Raw genomic sequence first — 17,613 nt, 5'->3', positions numbered from 1 at the left:
CTTTGAGAATTTACAATCAACAAAATAAAAGCTAGACAATCAGACCGCCATTGATTTTGTTGTAATGTATGAGCATAATAACATCGCATTAGCCATGTCAAAATGTATAGAATTGCAAAAAATGTGGCTTTAAAACTGCAACATTTTCTCTCCACTGTCAAAATTATATTTTTTAGTCTTGTGTATTTTTGCACCGCTCAAACCTTACGGTGGGTCACAAAAGACAACTTCCTTGGTGGGTCAAGAAGCAAAAAAAGTTTGGGAACCCCTGGTCTAGCACATGGTGGAGTCATTAGAAAGAACCACATCCAACCACCCATCTGGAGGACCTTGGCTTGACTATTTACCTGGGGTTAAGACAGACAGACCCTCCACAACCCCCAGGTTAGCTCTTAGGGTCTTTAAGGAACTCAAGCCCCTCCACCACAAAGTCACAAGTAAGTAAGTAGACTATGTACTGTAAGTATACAACCCAATCATGTTTTTTTTTCGCAGCATAAAAGTGGGACGTCAGTGCAGTAATAGATTGTTAGTAGAGTTGGTTACAACTGATGAGGTCTCAAGTCACTATCCACTCCCCCTCTGCTCTGATGATTATCCATTTTTGTGTGGATTCAAATGTACCCATGCAGATAATCAATTTGATAAACAGCTTACCTTTTTCTAGGCTTGTATGGAAATTGATACAAAGTCTTCGAAATGAACATGTGATACCATGCAAATTGTGTACTAAATAGAAAGAGTAAAACATGATGTATTGCTATGTTAAATGTGACCTATTGTCTGATGAAAATGTGAATGCTCAATCTCGTTTTACCATCAACATCCCCGTTGGGATATTGACCGGGTTTTGTTTGGAGATGCGTCTCCATTTTACTCAATCCCGGGCCCCTCATATTCCCATTTGCCACCGAGGCACGCGCCCTTATTGTATCGCCTGGTGACCTTTTTACAGAGCTGTCCATGTTGATTAGCACCTCAGGTCAGACAATAGGCGTCGGGGCTGTGCTCCGCCATTACCCGGATCCCTTTATCAATGTCCAGTAATTAAAATGTCACCGTTTAATTTTCGAGCCAACGCGTTCCTCTTGGAGCAATCTTTTCCCAATAAAAAGTGTAATCGAAATGCTCTTTTCACTTGAAACCAAAAGGATTCGGGGAGCCCATTTAAGTGTAGCCTATCAGCACAGGGAGATCAATATGTAAGAAGCGGATTGATTGGCTTCTAAAATGGAATGTATAGGGGTCACGGTTTTATAGGGTGCTGATACAACTGTTAATTATAGAACATTCGCTCTCAATCGGTTCTGTTATTAAACTTCCCCTGAATTAGGCACATTTGATTTATGTGACAATCTTTTCCATTTGGAACTTGCTTTAAGGCCATGAAGGTTTTTTTTACCTATAGGACTGACTTACCTTGAATTAAATGTTTAATATAGCCTACTTTTTTATTATTTTTTTTAAATGCCTCTAGAAGTAGATTTGATTGAAATAAGACTTAGTTCAGTGTATGTTAATAAACTATCAGAAAACATTTAGCTAGTGTCAGTAAGAACTGTAATATCAGTAAGTAAACTGCATGGAACCTATGTCTCGTTTGCATTAATAGCCTATGAGGCTATATGTGTTTTATTCTGATTCACTCCAAGTTTAGCAGAGTGTAAATCGGACTAGCCTATGTTAGTCCAAATATAAATTGATCGACGCTTAAATTATAATATGTTTGTCTAGTGTCATTTCAAAATTTTACGAAGTGTAGGCCTATACCTATTTCGTAGGCTACATTGTGGTCATGGTTTATCAGCGACCTCTAATTCATAGGCCTATATAACCTTGATCACTTTCATGGAATTATAGTTTATTCCGATGAATTAATTGTTACATTTAACGAAGTTATCAAATAGACGCGTGTGGTCCCTTTTCGGTTTAGCACCAAAAACATAGATGGAGCCGCACGAGCCTCTGACGACGTCTCACCTCCAATTGGCTGTTGGCGCTCTCTGAACCACAGTAGAGCGCGAGGAGAGATGCGATTTGCTAATAATGCCTTAATTCATGTACCAGTATAGGCGAAGACCCTTTTAGCCAACTCCTCTCTTTGTTTATCAGTTGTTGGCTACTTCAATATATGATAGAGTGCAAATAGTAGCCTGGCCTACTCTGGTCTATATATGCATGTCACTCACATCTTAATTCATTATTCACTATCATTTTAGTGTAGGTTGTTACCATGTATGCCATTTGCTGTGACAAAAAAGGTGGGATTTAAGTTTATTTTGGTCACATTGGTTTATGAAGAAAAAAAGTCCATTTAACATTTTAACTTCATTAAAAGGCTATAGGATATTATAAGGCATTATATTATCATCTGGATTTAACAGTGTGACTTTCCAAGAATGCATCTAAACTGGAATACAGGCTACTCGGTTTAGCCTACTCTTATGTTGTAGCTAAAGTTAATGTTATTGAAGTGATACAATGATACACTGGCAATATCCAATCTACCCATGTCTTAAATATTATATTACGTTCACCTCTACAGAGTTAGGAATTCTAATGACTTAAACCCAGGACGCATTAATATTGTAGCGCAGGTTTGTTTAAACAATTGCATGCATATAAATGAGTCTCAAGGTAATTTACTCTTCGAAAAAAGACCTCATTGATGTGTATCCAACGGTAATAAAGGGCTCGCCTAAAATTACCGCTGAATCGTCTAATTAAAAGCGCTGCTCTCGTGCTGTATACCTGCGCTGAACTCCCGCCTTTAATGAGAGCGTTGTGAGCCACGTGAGCTCACGTTTCTCTGGAATAAGCCGTGACAATGGCGTATTCAGTCGGTGGTCTAAATAATTAAAAAGAGAGGAATAATTACAGTATAAAATTGTAATTATTGTTGGGCTGCAGGAAAGCCTTTTGATTGTGAAAGACGACACGACGGAGCCGAATCCGGTTTAGGTTTCCTTTTCCATCAATATTGCAGGGAGCTAAGCTAACGGTCTTTCTCGCTATCTGACTACGGGTGCGTGTGCATTGCAGGGCAAACGAAGTCCAACTTTCGAAGTCATTTTCATATTCATCAGAGTAATAATGATTGATAACATTTGAATAGGCCAAATTTATGAAGAGACGAATTATAGCCTATATGCTCAGTATATGTTTTGCATAGCTATCTAATAGGCCTACATTATAGATATAATTTCTTGTGACATCTGTTTTTTTAAATATATATCTTAAAGAAACTATAGATTTTTAAGGTCGTGACATCTATTTTACGAGACATTAGAGGGTGTCAATCCCAAAACATCTGGCGCATAACTGTTTTGTCAATTCATCTAGACCTAGGTAGGCTATATATGCAGCTAGTTTATCCATCATGTAAATTATAGTTGTCAATGGCAACATATTATGAATAGGCTAACTTATGCTAGGTTTAAAGGGCATAGATGTTCTACTTTAATAGTGTCTGCTTAGCAATAGTTGGCTTGGGGGCGTTTGTGGACGTTATTAACTCCTATTTGATTGTGGTAATTGTTCACATTTTGGCCCGGACAGTTTGATTAATTACATTTTAATCAAAGTGTCCATTTAGGACAGACAATGTTGGGAATATAGGCTATAGGCATTCAGGCTACGTGTGCATTTTAAAATAGCAAACAAATTGTAATTTTAGTAAGTCCTTAAACAATAAAAACCCAATTGGAAAAACAACTAAAAATAATTTTTAAAAATCTAACAAAACGTAAACTTCTGTCATTCAGACTGTACCCGATTTTTTGTTCAACCTGTGTATTTAGGCCTACATGTGCAAATAGTTTTAATGTTATTTTTAAACTAAAAAGAAAAGTTTGCATGCCTTTCCTTGAACTTTATACCCGGGCAAGGTATTGATACCTCAGCCCAAGGCTTACTGGGGTTAACTGAGGGGCATTGATCAGGTTATGAATAGTTAATATGGTCCTACAGTATTGGGTTTCATCACTTACCTCAGCCTATTGCTCTAATATATCACTCTGTTTGTAGACGCAATCTGCTCTCACCGTGTCCAGTGTGCTCAACAAATTTTCTTCATTTACTGACAGTTTTGTTCGTGGGTAGTGGGTATTGAGAGAGTGAGAGAGGGAGAGAGAGAGAGGGGGGGGGGGAGGGGGGACATGTAGCAGCAGCATATGACAGTCCCGCCCGAGGCAAGTTATCCACTCATCTAGGATTCGGTCCATTTTCAATGCAGAATCTAAGAATGCACAGTATGTGATTTAAAACGTGTCCAATTGTTTGACATTCAAACAAAAGCACGCGAGCCTTAAAATTCATGGCGTCTTTACCAGAAGGGCTGGAATTGATTTGCGTGTCCACGAGAAGCCAAACAGATGGTCCTGTAACTTGATAAATGATACATTCAGCCATTTTGTTGCCTTCGATTTCATATTCAGTTTTGTCCTAAATTTGCTCGTTTGTTAATGCTGGTAGTAGTCTATAGGCCTTCATTGGCATTTGGTAGAGGCAGTTACTCTCCGAGGAAGAGTTGGGATATGCAAAAAAAAAAAAACATTTCCAATTAACACATGGGTATAATACACACTTGTACCTACATGTGTGGAATAGGACAAATATAGGCACCCATCAAATTATAATTATTAGTCTATTATTAAAATCTCGTTGGTCATTAATTGTGTCAATAAAGACATCTATAAAATGTACCTTATTACTTAGCACACCATATTAATGCAATATCTATCTATATCTATCTCTTAATCATTTTTATTCACATCTATGAAAGATCCACTGAGTTAAGTTTAAATGGATCAAGTAATAGCCTAGTGACTGTTGTTCCTTCATAGTCCAGGAGATAATCTAGTTAAAGAGAAGGAACGCCACAACGCTAAGTGGGTGTGCCTTGCCATCCATCAGTTTAGCGGTCACTTCTTCAGTGAGGAGCGTCGTCTGCTGTCTTGAGTGGCGAAGGCTCGAGGACTGCCATGTGGTCACGCTCTTGTGCGCCACTCAGCCCGTGAGAGTCGAGGAGGATGGAAGTCAGTTCACTGTACTGAGAGAGAGAGAGAGAGACGGAGACAGAGACACTACACAGAGAGATATATTAGGCTAGTCTGAACGCTTGGTCCAGCAACAGTATATTTTATCTCGGACTAAACCTCTGGTTGTGTCCGTGATTTTGTTCAACTTTTTGATGAAAAGTTGTTTCCTAAGCCTAGGAGTACTGTGTTATTTTCCAGAAAGAAAGGTAAGGATCTTATTATTTTTCAATTCGTTGTCTTGTGTATTTTCTATTGAAATGGTAATGTCTCATCACCAGTCACAACAGCTTAATATTTGCCATGTTTTCGATTGATTTAGGTAAATGTTGCCTTTCATTTATTTTCCAATTAATATAATATTTTAGGAAGACTTATAGAATATATATTTACAACCGTTGCACAAAACAAAAAAAGATGTGACCCGATGTGAGATGCTAAATGTGAGGGAAATATTTGCCTTTTATAAAAGTCGATTTTAGATTATATTGTAGGCCTATAAGCCATTGTACTAACGTTCATCTAGGGAGACACTCATGCGATGTTTTAATTATATATAGGGCTAGTCTTTTATTAACAGATCAAATACGTACAATTGAACCCGTGTAATTACCAAGAAAGCAGCTTAGCTGTTCTTTTCCTCTCTGGTAAGCGCATTGGCGCAGCTCAAGAGTGTATTTTCCTTCTGCTCTTTTGCGTATAAGGATCTTATGTAGTTCTTAAGTAATCACCCTCGCCTCTGAGCCGATTTAAAGACATCAGGAAAAGGTCCCGTCCATAAACAACTATCTGATCATGGATAGCCTTAGTTGGCATAGGCCTACAGAAATGCAATCCAATAGGTGATGTAAAACGATGCTTTTGGATGGTTCAGACACTATTAATAGACCTATATTAAACATGCTCGTATACAATGTAACGTTTATATTAAATGATGTAGACCTATTTCATTTATTCGGCTATTATTTATTTATTTATTTAGAACTGGGTCACCAAAAACGAATAACTAACTCATCCTTGTATTTTGTGAATAATGCTGGGTTCAAAATGTTTTTGATTGTTCTATAATAACACTGTAAGTGTATAATAATAATAATAATAATAATAATAATACATCTTGTTATTAGCATGTAATAACACTGATCTTCTGCGTTACTTTTAAGACCGTGACTATATTATTATTGCACGAAATGTGCGCGCGTAGGCCTGTTGGTAAGATTAATTACAAAGACTGTTGATTTGGAATGAATTGCAAACCATTTAGGGCTCTAGCATTTTTTGACAGGGGTTATGCCAACTGTAGGCCTATATGGTAGTGCAATAGGCTACCCTAAAATGATTTGTTTATTTTCAGACTTCCAGGAATGGAGTCGATACCCAATCAACAACCAGCGGGACGAGACTCCAGCTCTTCCCCCAGCTCCAAGCAGGACGTTCAGCCCTTCTCCAGCCCCATCTCCCTGAAGCCTAACCAAGTCAGCGAGACCGCGTTGTATGGAGTGCACATCGTGTCTTTGGTCATAGATGGCCAGGAAAGACTTTGCTTGGCGCAGATATCCAACACATTGCTAAAGAACTACAGTTACAACGAAATCCATAACCGACGCGTTGCTCTTGGAATCACCTGCGTCCAGTGCACGCCAGTCCAGCTCGAGATACTGAGGCGCGCTGGCGCGATGCCAATCTCCTCGCGGCGCTGCGGTATGATCACTAAGCGCGAAGCCGAGAGGCTATGTAAATCATTCCTCGGTGCTCACAACCCACCAAAGCTACCGGAAAATTTCGCTTTTGATGTCTCTCATGAATGTGCTTGGGGAAGCAGAGGTAGCTTCATACCTGCAAGGTATAACAGCTCGAGGGCCAAGTGCATTAAATGCACATATTGCAACATGTATTTTTCCCCGAATAAATTCATATTCCACTCCCATCGCACTCCCGAGTCCAAGTATACACAGCCAGACGCAGCAAACTTCAATTCGTGGAGGCGCCATCTCAAACTAACAGACAAAAGCTCGTCAGATGATGTTGCCCACGCGTGGGAGGATGTTAAAGCGATGTTCAACGGGGGGAGTCGTAAGAGGACGCTACCTATGAGTGGGTCATGCATGTCCTCTCCTTTGAAGTCACATTCCACCAGTAACCCAAACCAAAGAAGTTCCCCCGAGGTACCCCATAAAACGTTGCGTTGTGACGAAGACCGAGGTAGGCCTAACATCAGTCTGCCAAATGGCGTCCGGAACTACCCGGTTATCCCTGTGCCCAGCAAGAGCTTTGGGATGCTTCAAAAGATCCCGCCACCGCTCTTCCCCCACCCGTACGGATTCCCTGCGTTTGGACTGTGTCAAAAGAAGGACGACGGAGTGGGAGAGATAAATAAAACCAACGTTTCGGGTGTCTTTTGGCCAGGCGCAAAGGACAGTATATATCCCTCTTTCCCCATGTTTTGGCCTACAGCAGGTGGCCTACCGATGCCACCGTATCAACAGTCACCACCCAAACCGCCCTCAGAGCTCTTAAGTGTCCGGCAGAGTGAGCTCGAGTTATCGGATCAAAGTGACCGGTGCGCAAACACACCTAAGGATAGCTTTCACGACAGCGAGCGCTGCTCCAGCTCACAATCCACCCGGAATGAAGAGGATAAATCCGGGGATGAGGCCCGGTCGATGGAAGGACCCCCCACAACTCCACGGAAGATAAATTACATATCTGCGTTCAGACCTGTGGTGAAAGACGCCGAAAGCATTGCAAAGCTATACGGCAACAGGGACACGTACAACGGTGTGCGCTCTGGTTACCTATCCCCAGATTTCGTGAGTGAAAGTTCTAGCTATAGGTCTATGTCCCCGGATGTGGATAGCGCGGACGACCCAGACGTTGACGTGGAGTCAAACAGGGCACAAGAGGATGAAGAGTCAGTCCAACTGTCAGTGGAGGACCGTCAGAGTCCCCCGCCCCTCAACCCACCCCATTCCGGGCCTGAAGATAGTCAAGAGCTGGGGACAAGTCCAGGACCACCCCCGGAAGATCCCCACTCCGGGTCCTCTGATGACGAGAGGCATGGTAGACAGGTGTCAGAGCGCAATGATACACCGGTGTACGAAGTAAGTGTGCCAATGTCCTTATGAGTGCTTTGGTGTTCAATCTTGATATATGGTACAATCTCTTTACGCACACGTTTGTCAAATACTTTAGGCACTAATCCACGGAGACTTGTTTGGATCTCATATGAAAATGGGATATGTTTGGTCCTGTAAGCCACCGGCATAAAGCATGGTCATCATGCTTTGTTTAATGTACCAATATTCATAGGCCTATGCCCTGTAGGCTGTAGATATGGTTGGCAGCGTTTAACTGTTTGAAGCCTGTAAGCTAATGTGATGTATTCAATGCGTTTTTGCAAGGGGATTTAATATTTTGGTGAAATGAAAACAAACATTTTTATATTAACTATATCCATGTAGGCCTTCTCGCATGGGTTTTTAATTGTGCTCTTGTAAACCCAGAAATGACAGAAGGCTGAGCCTGTTTAGACATGATTGGCAGGTTGAGGATGCTGCCTCGTACTGAACAAATATGGAAATTATATTTTGTTAAATACATTTTGGCAATGACATTTACAAAAAAGACCATCGTCCCAATATGAAAGAGATTGAGAATGGAATAGGCCTATTTGAATAAGGTTGCTGAGTGGTAGCCTAGGTCTGTGTCTTGTCTTTTGTTCTAAAGATAATTACAGTGTTTCTGTTTGGAGTGTTTACTGCGAGCCCTGTAGTGTTTTGAGAAAAGGTTAGGCCTGCGCCGGCCTCGTCCTAATTTCAGTCAAACTGCAATTTAGATAGGTGGACATCAATTGAATTACTTCCATATAATTATGAATTGGAGACGTGTCACGTGGGTATATCTTCTCAAAGAATTGCTTGTGAAATTAAGAGAATTATAGATAATTGCAGTTGTATTGACTATAATGGCGATGGTTAATTTTGCAGGTGTACACACATGAAAAGGATGGACACATGCCTTTGAACGGTCAATCTACGTTTGGATCAAAACACAGCAGCCCATTGCAATCGAACGGTAGGTCTATTATCTTGAATAGCACATCTTCATGGTATAGTTTCTGTATGCAAATAGGCACGTCGCTTATTACGGTCTTTATCAGGTGTCCTCCATGTTTCCGACCCACATAAACAACGTTCTCCTACAAGAGAGGACGTGCCACAGAGAGCCTATCAGGACCAAGGAAAGGAAAGCCCACCATGTGAGTCTCTCTCTCTCTCTCTCTCTCTCTCTCTCTCTCTCTCTCTCTCTCTCTCTCTCTCTCTCTCTCTCTCTCTGTCTCTGTCTCTGTCTGTCTCTGTGTGTGTGTGTGTGTGTGTGTGTGTGTGTGTAAAAGTTTAGTAGGTCTACCATGGTAAAATAGCCTACTATATTATAATATATGTTACGAAATTGTTAGCCAAAGGTTTCTCACTTTTTACTGTTGCAAATATGATAATTTAGTACAGAAAATTGAGTAAATTAGATTAATTAATGAGCTGATGCCATCGTTTAATATTTATCTTGCAGGCGATGGGGCATTACGTCAGCACGAAGTCAGTAGAATCCACAAAAAAGACATCGAAAACATGGCTAAAGGTAATAATGTAACTTTTATCAATGATCATTGACATTTGTTTATTTTGATTAGCATCATGCAAAACGACCAACAAGTATGCCTAGCCTCGTTTCAAGTAATTAGATCTCATCATAAATTGAACAAAGCAAGGTGGAAATCACTGGAAATAATAGGCTAATTGTCGGTTCTATTAATTTTTTAATTTTCATATTTAGGGTTGATTAAACAGAGTTTTATTTTAAACATAACGAACACGTGTGAACACGGCTCTATTTGTAGACCTACCTCCTCAAAGCCTACAATTTCAACATTCGAAAAAAACCTCGTGCTGTTTATTATAGGCCTTTTTATGGAAAATGAGAACCATTTTCAATGTTAGTCTTGTGAGGCTACGACGTGTGGATTGTTTCCGTCCATATCTCAGTACTGCACTAACAAAATAATGCCTATAATGATTTGTCTAATCATCTGTTTTCTTGATCAAAAAAAAATATGCCTACAGCTTAACACAAGTTTGCACTGTCACATTTGAATTGTTTTCCATTCGTTAACCTCCTCTTATGTTAAATTATGAGCAACGGAATTGTTCTCATTATTGTAACACGAAATCGTTTTTAGACTATTAATATTTTAACGAGCCCAGCCATTAAGCTGCGGCGCTCGAGCCTCAAACCCGGAGGCGATGGAGCTAATTATTTAGCAATACCATGCTTGGAGAAACAGTGAGGCTAAACGACTGTTAGCGTTCCAACCATAGGCCTTCTGATAATAGTTATTACGATACTATAGGGAAATAACCAAGGAAAACATTGTGGTTGTTTTTACCCATAGGCCTGTATTGTATTAGGCCTGTAATCAAAATAAAATGCTTTAATTGTTGAACAGGCTGTCTAAGATAGGTCTGCAATATATAGGCCAAGTATGTTGAAAGACACATTTGGAATTTACTGCTATGCCTATTGCATTTTTACGACGACGATGATGATAATGGTGATGACCGCTTCGTTTTGCAGAGGAACTTCAGAAACAGCTTGTAGAACAAGTGGAGCTCAGAAAAAAGTTGGAACGCGAATTTCAAAGTTTAAAAGGTAGGACGCTTTATTGTCCTACTGCTTAAACATACATAGAGTCGAGGTGCAGTTGAAATGCAAGATTCACATGGGGGGAAACAGGTGCAACTCGATATCTTAAAGTTTAAAAAAATCTAACTTTATTTCAAAGAGTTAAAGTCATTCACGTTTCCACCATCTTGTCCTGTATCAGAATGAGTGTAAACATAAAGAATGAATGAAGCGAACATTAGTGGACAGCGGCATGGTGCTGAAATGGACGTAAATGACTTTTTTGCTTCAAAAGCGAGAGCTGCTCCTGTTTCCCACACATTGAGGTCTTTATTTAAATGTAATTATATGCCTTAATGTTGAGAACCCCCCCATTAGGATCTAATTCTATTATTTGGACTTGCGCACTGTGTTAACAGTAGCCGTCTGCTTGCTCACTATGCAGATAATTTTCAGGACCAAATGAAGAGGGAACTGTCCTACAGAGAAGAGATGGTCCAACAGCTTCATATTGTCCGAGGTGAGTCTCCAGGAAAAATAATGGGAATATGCTAAATGAGCAGAGTTTTAATAAATTAAATAATATGTCCCGACTTGAATTTAATTAAATGACCCATATCGTAAGTATGAAAACATGCATGTAAAAGAACAGCCAAATTGACTTTGTTGCTTCCTTGTACCACACAAGAATGAAGAGGGGAAAGTGACACTTGCATAAATTCGGTCATTATCGAATTAGGCTACATGTCCACAATCCACATATAATAGCCTACCATTCCTGTAAAATAGTCAAAAATTTTCGCAATTTGACTGGAAATTGTCGAGTGAACTGCAATAATATCAAACCACAGAGAGATTGATTTCGCTCTGTTTTGTTTGCAAATGTTATTTTCTCCTAAATCACGCACTGGAAAATGTAAAAGGCAGACCATTACGTATCGTCGTATCAGTTACATACAGTAGACGACAACAGCTGATGCCGCCCTTTCACGGATAGCCTAGCTCTAGAGTTACTGGAACGCAGCAGTGTAAATACACACTTCAACTACACTAAGGGGTCACTCAAAATACCCGAGGGTGAACAACATAAATTACAGTCATCCATTTCAAAGTTTACAAACCACCGCTTTGTAGCTCAATTATAGCGTTTTTTTTCTTATTTATTTATTTGTTGTTTGCTTAGACACTTTGTGCAGCGAGTTGGATCAAGAAAGAAAGGCGCGTTATGCAATACAACAGAAGCTAAAAGGTAATTTATATGGTCCAAAAACAGAACATTTATCCAATTTCAGTCCATTTGTGAATTAATTAAATGGCTAGCTGGGCCAGGACATAGCCTTCTATTGGACTTTGAATATTTGTCAAATGATTGTCCAACCGTACCTATGCAAGTGCTACTTTTTTATTCTTCCCTAGCATGTGTGTCCTTATGATATGCTAATTCGTAACACATTTGATATCGAGAAGAAATACTGTGGCATGTAGACTGAAATTAGACAGAATGAATAGAGAATAAATAGTGTGGATATAAATACAATGAATACATTTAATCTACCCAGTGTTTGAAGTGACCAATCCCCTTTCTCCCTAGAAGCTCATGACGCCCTGCACCATTTCTCCTGCAAGATGCTGACCCCTCGTCATTGTACTGGAGCCTGTGCTTTCAAACCCCCTCTGCTGCCTCCATAATATACCACAATACCCCCCCAACTGACCCCAGTACAGCTCACTGCAGCCAAAAAGAGAGATGTCCACCTCAAGTGTTTTTAAATTTTAATTTTTAAATTTATTTTTAATTTAATTTAATTATTTAGTCACAGTCTCTCCGTGACTTCTTTACCATTGCCCTCCCTCACCAGTCATCCAAGGATTCACAACCTGTGTACACTAGTACACACTCCAGCGCTATTTATTGAACTCAGAAGAAGTGGATATGCAGGTTAGGAGAACTAGACCTTCCATTGAAAATAACTGTTGAATATACACCAAGACCGAACGACTGGTCCATGAATGAGTTGTATTTATAGACAGTTATTAAGTTGTAAAGAATTCTTGATCTGGATTCAGCACGTCCCTTTGAATCATAATCCATTGCTCTTTAGATATCCTGAATACACACACACATATATATATATATATATGTGTGTATGTGGAGATGTGCAATGAGTTGTATAATGTGATATTTCATAAGTAACAAGAATCCTAGCATTCTTTGGTTGTTTTACCATATTATGTATGTATTTTTTTTTACATATATTTATTTCATTTGTTTAATTTAGTCGTTAATCTGTTCTGTCCATCTGAAACATTAAACAATGTATATTATTGATGTGAAGCACTTTAAATTGGCAACATTACTACTGATCTGGACCACACTGTACTAAGAAATAAAGAAAACCCTGTTAAGCATCTAATGTATAGAATACACTTCCTTCTAATGCAGTGTTTCCCAATACTGGATCAGGGGACCCAAAGCGGTGCACCTTTTTTTTTTTTTGTCCTAACCCTAACACACCTGATTCAAATCAAAGGCTTGATGAAGAATTCTTGATTAGTTGACTCGAGTGCTAGGGCAAAAACAAAAATGTGCACCCCTTTGGGTCCCCAGGACCAGGATTGAGAAACACTGTTCTAATCGCACCAACATTTATTCTAGCACTTATTCCGTAGTAACCAATGACCTTTCAACCTTGAGCTAATTAAATTAAAGGCTCAGTTTGCCTAAAATGTCACACAACAGATTAGTATTTTACAGTGTATAGAATTCAGTCTCTCAACTGTGATTGTTTTTAATCATACATAGATACCATGTACAGTATATTCATTATAAACGGTATATTTCTTCCATATGATTTGAGCATTCGGTTACAAGACACACCCAGCTTCAGTTGTACTTCATAAAGGGTTTGAATCATGGTCAGAACCCTACCATACATTAAATAAACCACAGGCACAGAAACCAAACTATTTGTTGTGTATTTAATTATGTCTTGTAGGCATTATTTTGTCATGTCAATCCTTTGTGCATGGCAAGAGTTATGAGTGTGGATGAGATTAAATGAAACCAAGACGCCACCTAAAGAGACTTGAAACTGCCATGTGACTGAATTCCATGTTGTGCAGTTGAAACTGCCATTTGTGACTGAATTCCATGTTGTGCAGTTGAAACTGCCATTTGTGACTGAATTCCATGTTGTGCAGTTGAAACTGCCATTTGTGACTGAATTCCATGTTGTGCAGTTGAAACTGCCATTTGTGACTGAATTCCACGTTGTGCAGTTGATTTGTGTAAGCATTATTTTTTCTTCTTTTTAAAAAATCAATTCCAAGCAAGTTGATGGCTATATTTTCTCCACGATCTATATGACCTTTAAAGTGTTGTTGTGACCCCATTAAGGGCCAATAAGACTCATGTATGTATTATATCAGAAATTAATGTAAAATACGATTAAAAAGTTAATCCTCTTTTTGCCTTGTCTCCTGAATATATATCTTAATAGGAACGATACTGACATCTGCTGGATTCTTTAAGGAATAACACCTGATTTAAAATTAATTTAGCGTGCAGGTTGTTTAATTTGATGTTTTATATTATATCAAACGACTCATTCCATACATGGGCTGTCTCAGAAGTCCAGTGAAGTTATGTTTGACATTCTGTCAGGGGAATAGCCCTGTTTAATAGTGAAATCTAATTATTCTGATGTGAAGCCTAATAGCTATTGATTAAATGCTCTTTAGATGGCCCTCTGTCCCTAGGCACAAGAGAGTAAGAGAGATGCTCGCATAATGGCAGTGATGCATGTTGAATATTAATCTTTTTTGACAGTAATTGCTCCCCACATGAAGGCTCCTTTTCATTTGAATACTAACCACTCATGTGCATTGTAACATGTTTACACAAGCTATACTGAAGAACTCATTGATGAACTATTCCATCCACATAATAATGGCATTGAACACAAGTTATTTGATAATTTTTGCTGTTGCACATGGTATATTTTAGATCAGGAACACAGTATTGATATGATCATTTATATATTTACTGGCTTGTTTAGCCTCATATCACAAACTATTAAACATTTGATTCAGCACAACTTCACAAGTTCAATTGACATTTGAGTGAAATACTGAAATAGTGACATTGATTACATTACAATGATTAACAGATACCGTTGAAGTATGATTATTTTTCAGTTTTTATCATATGATGATATATTTTTAAAGATATATTTTAGTATGACTGTATACATGAGTGTGATTGTGAGAAGCCATTAATAAAAGTATTTTAAATTACAAGAATGAACAGACCACATAAACCATTACACCCTTGGTAAATAGTGTCTGAAGGCTGCCCTCAATACAAAACAATACTCTTTTGAAAGTCACTCAAACTGTTTGTTGGTGGTACGCCCAAACATGTAAAAGCCCACTTAAATATGTACTGAGTGAACCCATTTTTCACAGTGAATGATTTCAGATTTATTTGCTTTTTTGTTACAATAGTTCAAAATGGCCTGGCCAAACATGAGAATGAAAGGATATGGTTTGTACATCATAGAAGTAAGTACACGTTTATCAACCTATTAGAGTGGCCATCAAATAATGTTTGTTCCTGTTCATTATGATTTGTTATGACAACATTGGTCATGGGATCTAACTCTAAATGACTCCTTTGACAAAGGCCAATACAAAGTTAACCTGCACTTGTCCTGTCACTGTGGACATCACATTGAACAGGTGGGGACTGGAAATGTGCAACAGCCGTCCCTCTTCAAATAACCCCTCCACATGAGCCTTATATGGTTGACTAAAGTAATCCATAATGGATTTGTGTCATCAATCATTACATTCAAGATGAATTGCATTGTTATGGAGTAACGTACTCCACACAGTGTGGTAGGCCTGTCCCTCTTAGGGATAAGGGGTAGTCATGTATGGTATAACAAAATAAAATGCAAAAATATAAGTACAACACTGGAAAGCTGGGGCGTTATCTTATTCATGATTAGATATAACATACTACTTCTAGTTGAGGCATATTAACCATTTCCATGAGGACTTTGGGGGCTCTATAAATATAATGTCCAAAAAATAGTGTGGGATGTGTAGCGACCATAGTCTGAATTACAATGGAGATAGTGCCATCTACTGGCTCATATGAATGTCCTCCAGCATTTGTAACTTTTCACACCTACAGTCGATGGGTCCCTTTTCCCGAAGCAGTGCCAATTCCACTGCTATCTCGTTCCAAACCAGTTGTCTGTTGATGCGTGTTTACCAATCCTATTTTAACAAATGTATTGAGTGCTTTAAACACCTTGTTAGTTTATATTATAAAGATGTATTCAGGGTGTGCAATGTTCTAAAACGTTTGTAATTGGAGAGAGAGTACACTATGAACTGTTTTAAAGGTACAATGCAGCCGTTTTTATCTCCATATCAAATCATTTCTGGATAACAATTAAGTACCTTACTGTGATTGTTTTTAATTCAAATGGTCAAAAATAAACAAAAATGCTTCTTAGTAAAGGGCAATTTCTCAAGCAAGAATTTAGCTAGGACTGACTGGGAGTGGTCTGAGTGGGGAGGGGACAATTGAAAATGTAGCTATTATTGGCAGAGAGGTTTGGAACTCTCTGTCTTATTGGTCTATTAAAGGGATTCTCCGGTACTCTTGTATACTTTTTAACCAGTAGTTTTGAAAGTAGCACTCACGAGCCAAAAGTGGTCCCCGAAAATTGTGTACTACGTCACATACAGTTGAAGTCGGAAGTTTACATACACTTAGGTTGGAGTCATTAAAACCCGTTTTTCAACCACTCCACAAATTTCTTGTTAACAAACTATAGTTTTGGCAAGTCGGTTAGGACATCTACTTTGTGCATGACACAAGTCATTTTTCCAACAATTGTTTACAGACAGATTATTTCACTTATACTTCACTGTATCACAATTCCAGTAGGTCAGAAGTTTACATTCACTAAGTTGACTGTGCATTTAAACAGCTTGGAAAATTCCAGAAAATTATGTCATGGCTTTAGAAGCTTCTGATAGGTTAATTGACATAATTAACTCAGTGCCTCTTTGCTTGACATCATGGGAAAATCAAAAGAAATCAGCCAAGACCTCAAAAAAATTTTTGTAGACCTCCACAAGTCTGGTTCATCCTAGGGAGCAATTTTCAAACGCCTGAAGGTACCACGTTCATCTGTACAAACAATAGTACACAAGTATAAACACCATGGGACCACGCAGCCGTCATACCGCTCAGGAAGGAGACGCGTTCTGTCTACTAGAGATGAACGTACTTTGGTGCGGAAAGTGCAAATCAATCCCAGAACAACAGCAAAGGACCTTGTGAAGATGCTGGAGGAAACAGGTACAAATGTATCTATATCCACAGTAAAACGAGTCCTATATTGACATAACCTGAAAGGCCGCTCAGCAAGGAAGAAGCCACTGCTTCAAAACCGCCATAAAAAAGACCAACTACAGTTTGCAACTGCACATGGGGACAAAGATCGTACTTTTTGGAGAAATGTCCTCTGGTCTGATGAAACAAAAATAGAACTGTTTGGCCATAATGACAATCGTTATGTTTGGAGGAAAAGGGGGATCTTGCAAGCCGAAGAACACCATTCCAACCGTGAAGCACGGGGGTGGCAACATCATGCTGTGGGTGTGCTTTGCTGCAGGAGGGACTGGTGCACTTCACAAAATAGATGGCATCATGAGGAAGGAAAAGTATGTGGATATATTGAAGCAACATCTCAAGACATCAGTCAGGAAGTTAAAGCTTGGTCGCAAATGGGTCTTCCAAATGGACAATGACCCCAAGCATACTTCCATAGTTGTGGCAAAATGGCTTAAGGACAACAAAGTCAAGGTATTGGAGTGG

General features: G+C 39.1%; 1 protein-coding gene across 1 annotated transcript; it reads left to right on the top strand.

Moving 5' to 3' along the window:
* Positions 1 to 6,394: 6,394 nt before the first annotated feature.
* On the top strand, positions 6,395 to 12,401 carry LOC311111627 (SKI family transcriptional corepressor 1 homolog-B-like; the record flags this gene model as incomplete). The annotated part of the gene is made up of 8 exons (XM_084154399.1): positions 6,395 to 8,137; positions 9,023 to 9,110; positions 9,196 to 9,294; positions 9,603 to 9,671; positions 10,665 to 10,739; positions 11,158 to 11,232; positions 11,896 to 11,961; positions 12,304 to 12,401. The coding sequence occupies exons 1-8, from the start codon at positions 6,401 to 6,403 to the stop codon at positions 12,399 to 12,401; spliced, it is 2,307 nt and encodes a 768-aa protein (XP_084010525.1). The 5' UTR covers positions 6,395 to 6,400.
* Between the last annotated feature and the right edge of the window lie 5,212 nt (positions 12,402 to 17,613).

Source organism: Coregonus lavaretus (assembly GCF_964263955.1).
Source record: "Coregonus lavaretus genome assembly, chromosome: 37".
In the NCBI taxonomy this organism is placed as follows: domain Eukaryota; kingdom Metazoa; phylum Chordata; class Actinopteri; order Salmoniformes; family Salmonidae; genus Coregonus; species Coregonus lavaretus.
This window is presented reverse-complemented; position numbering and strand designations above follow the sequence as displayed.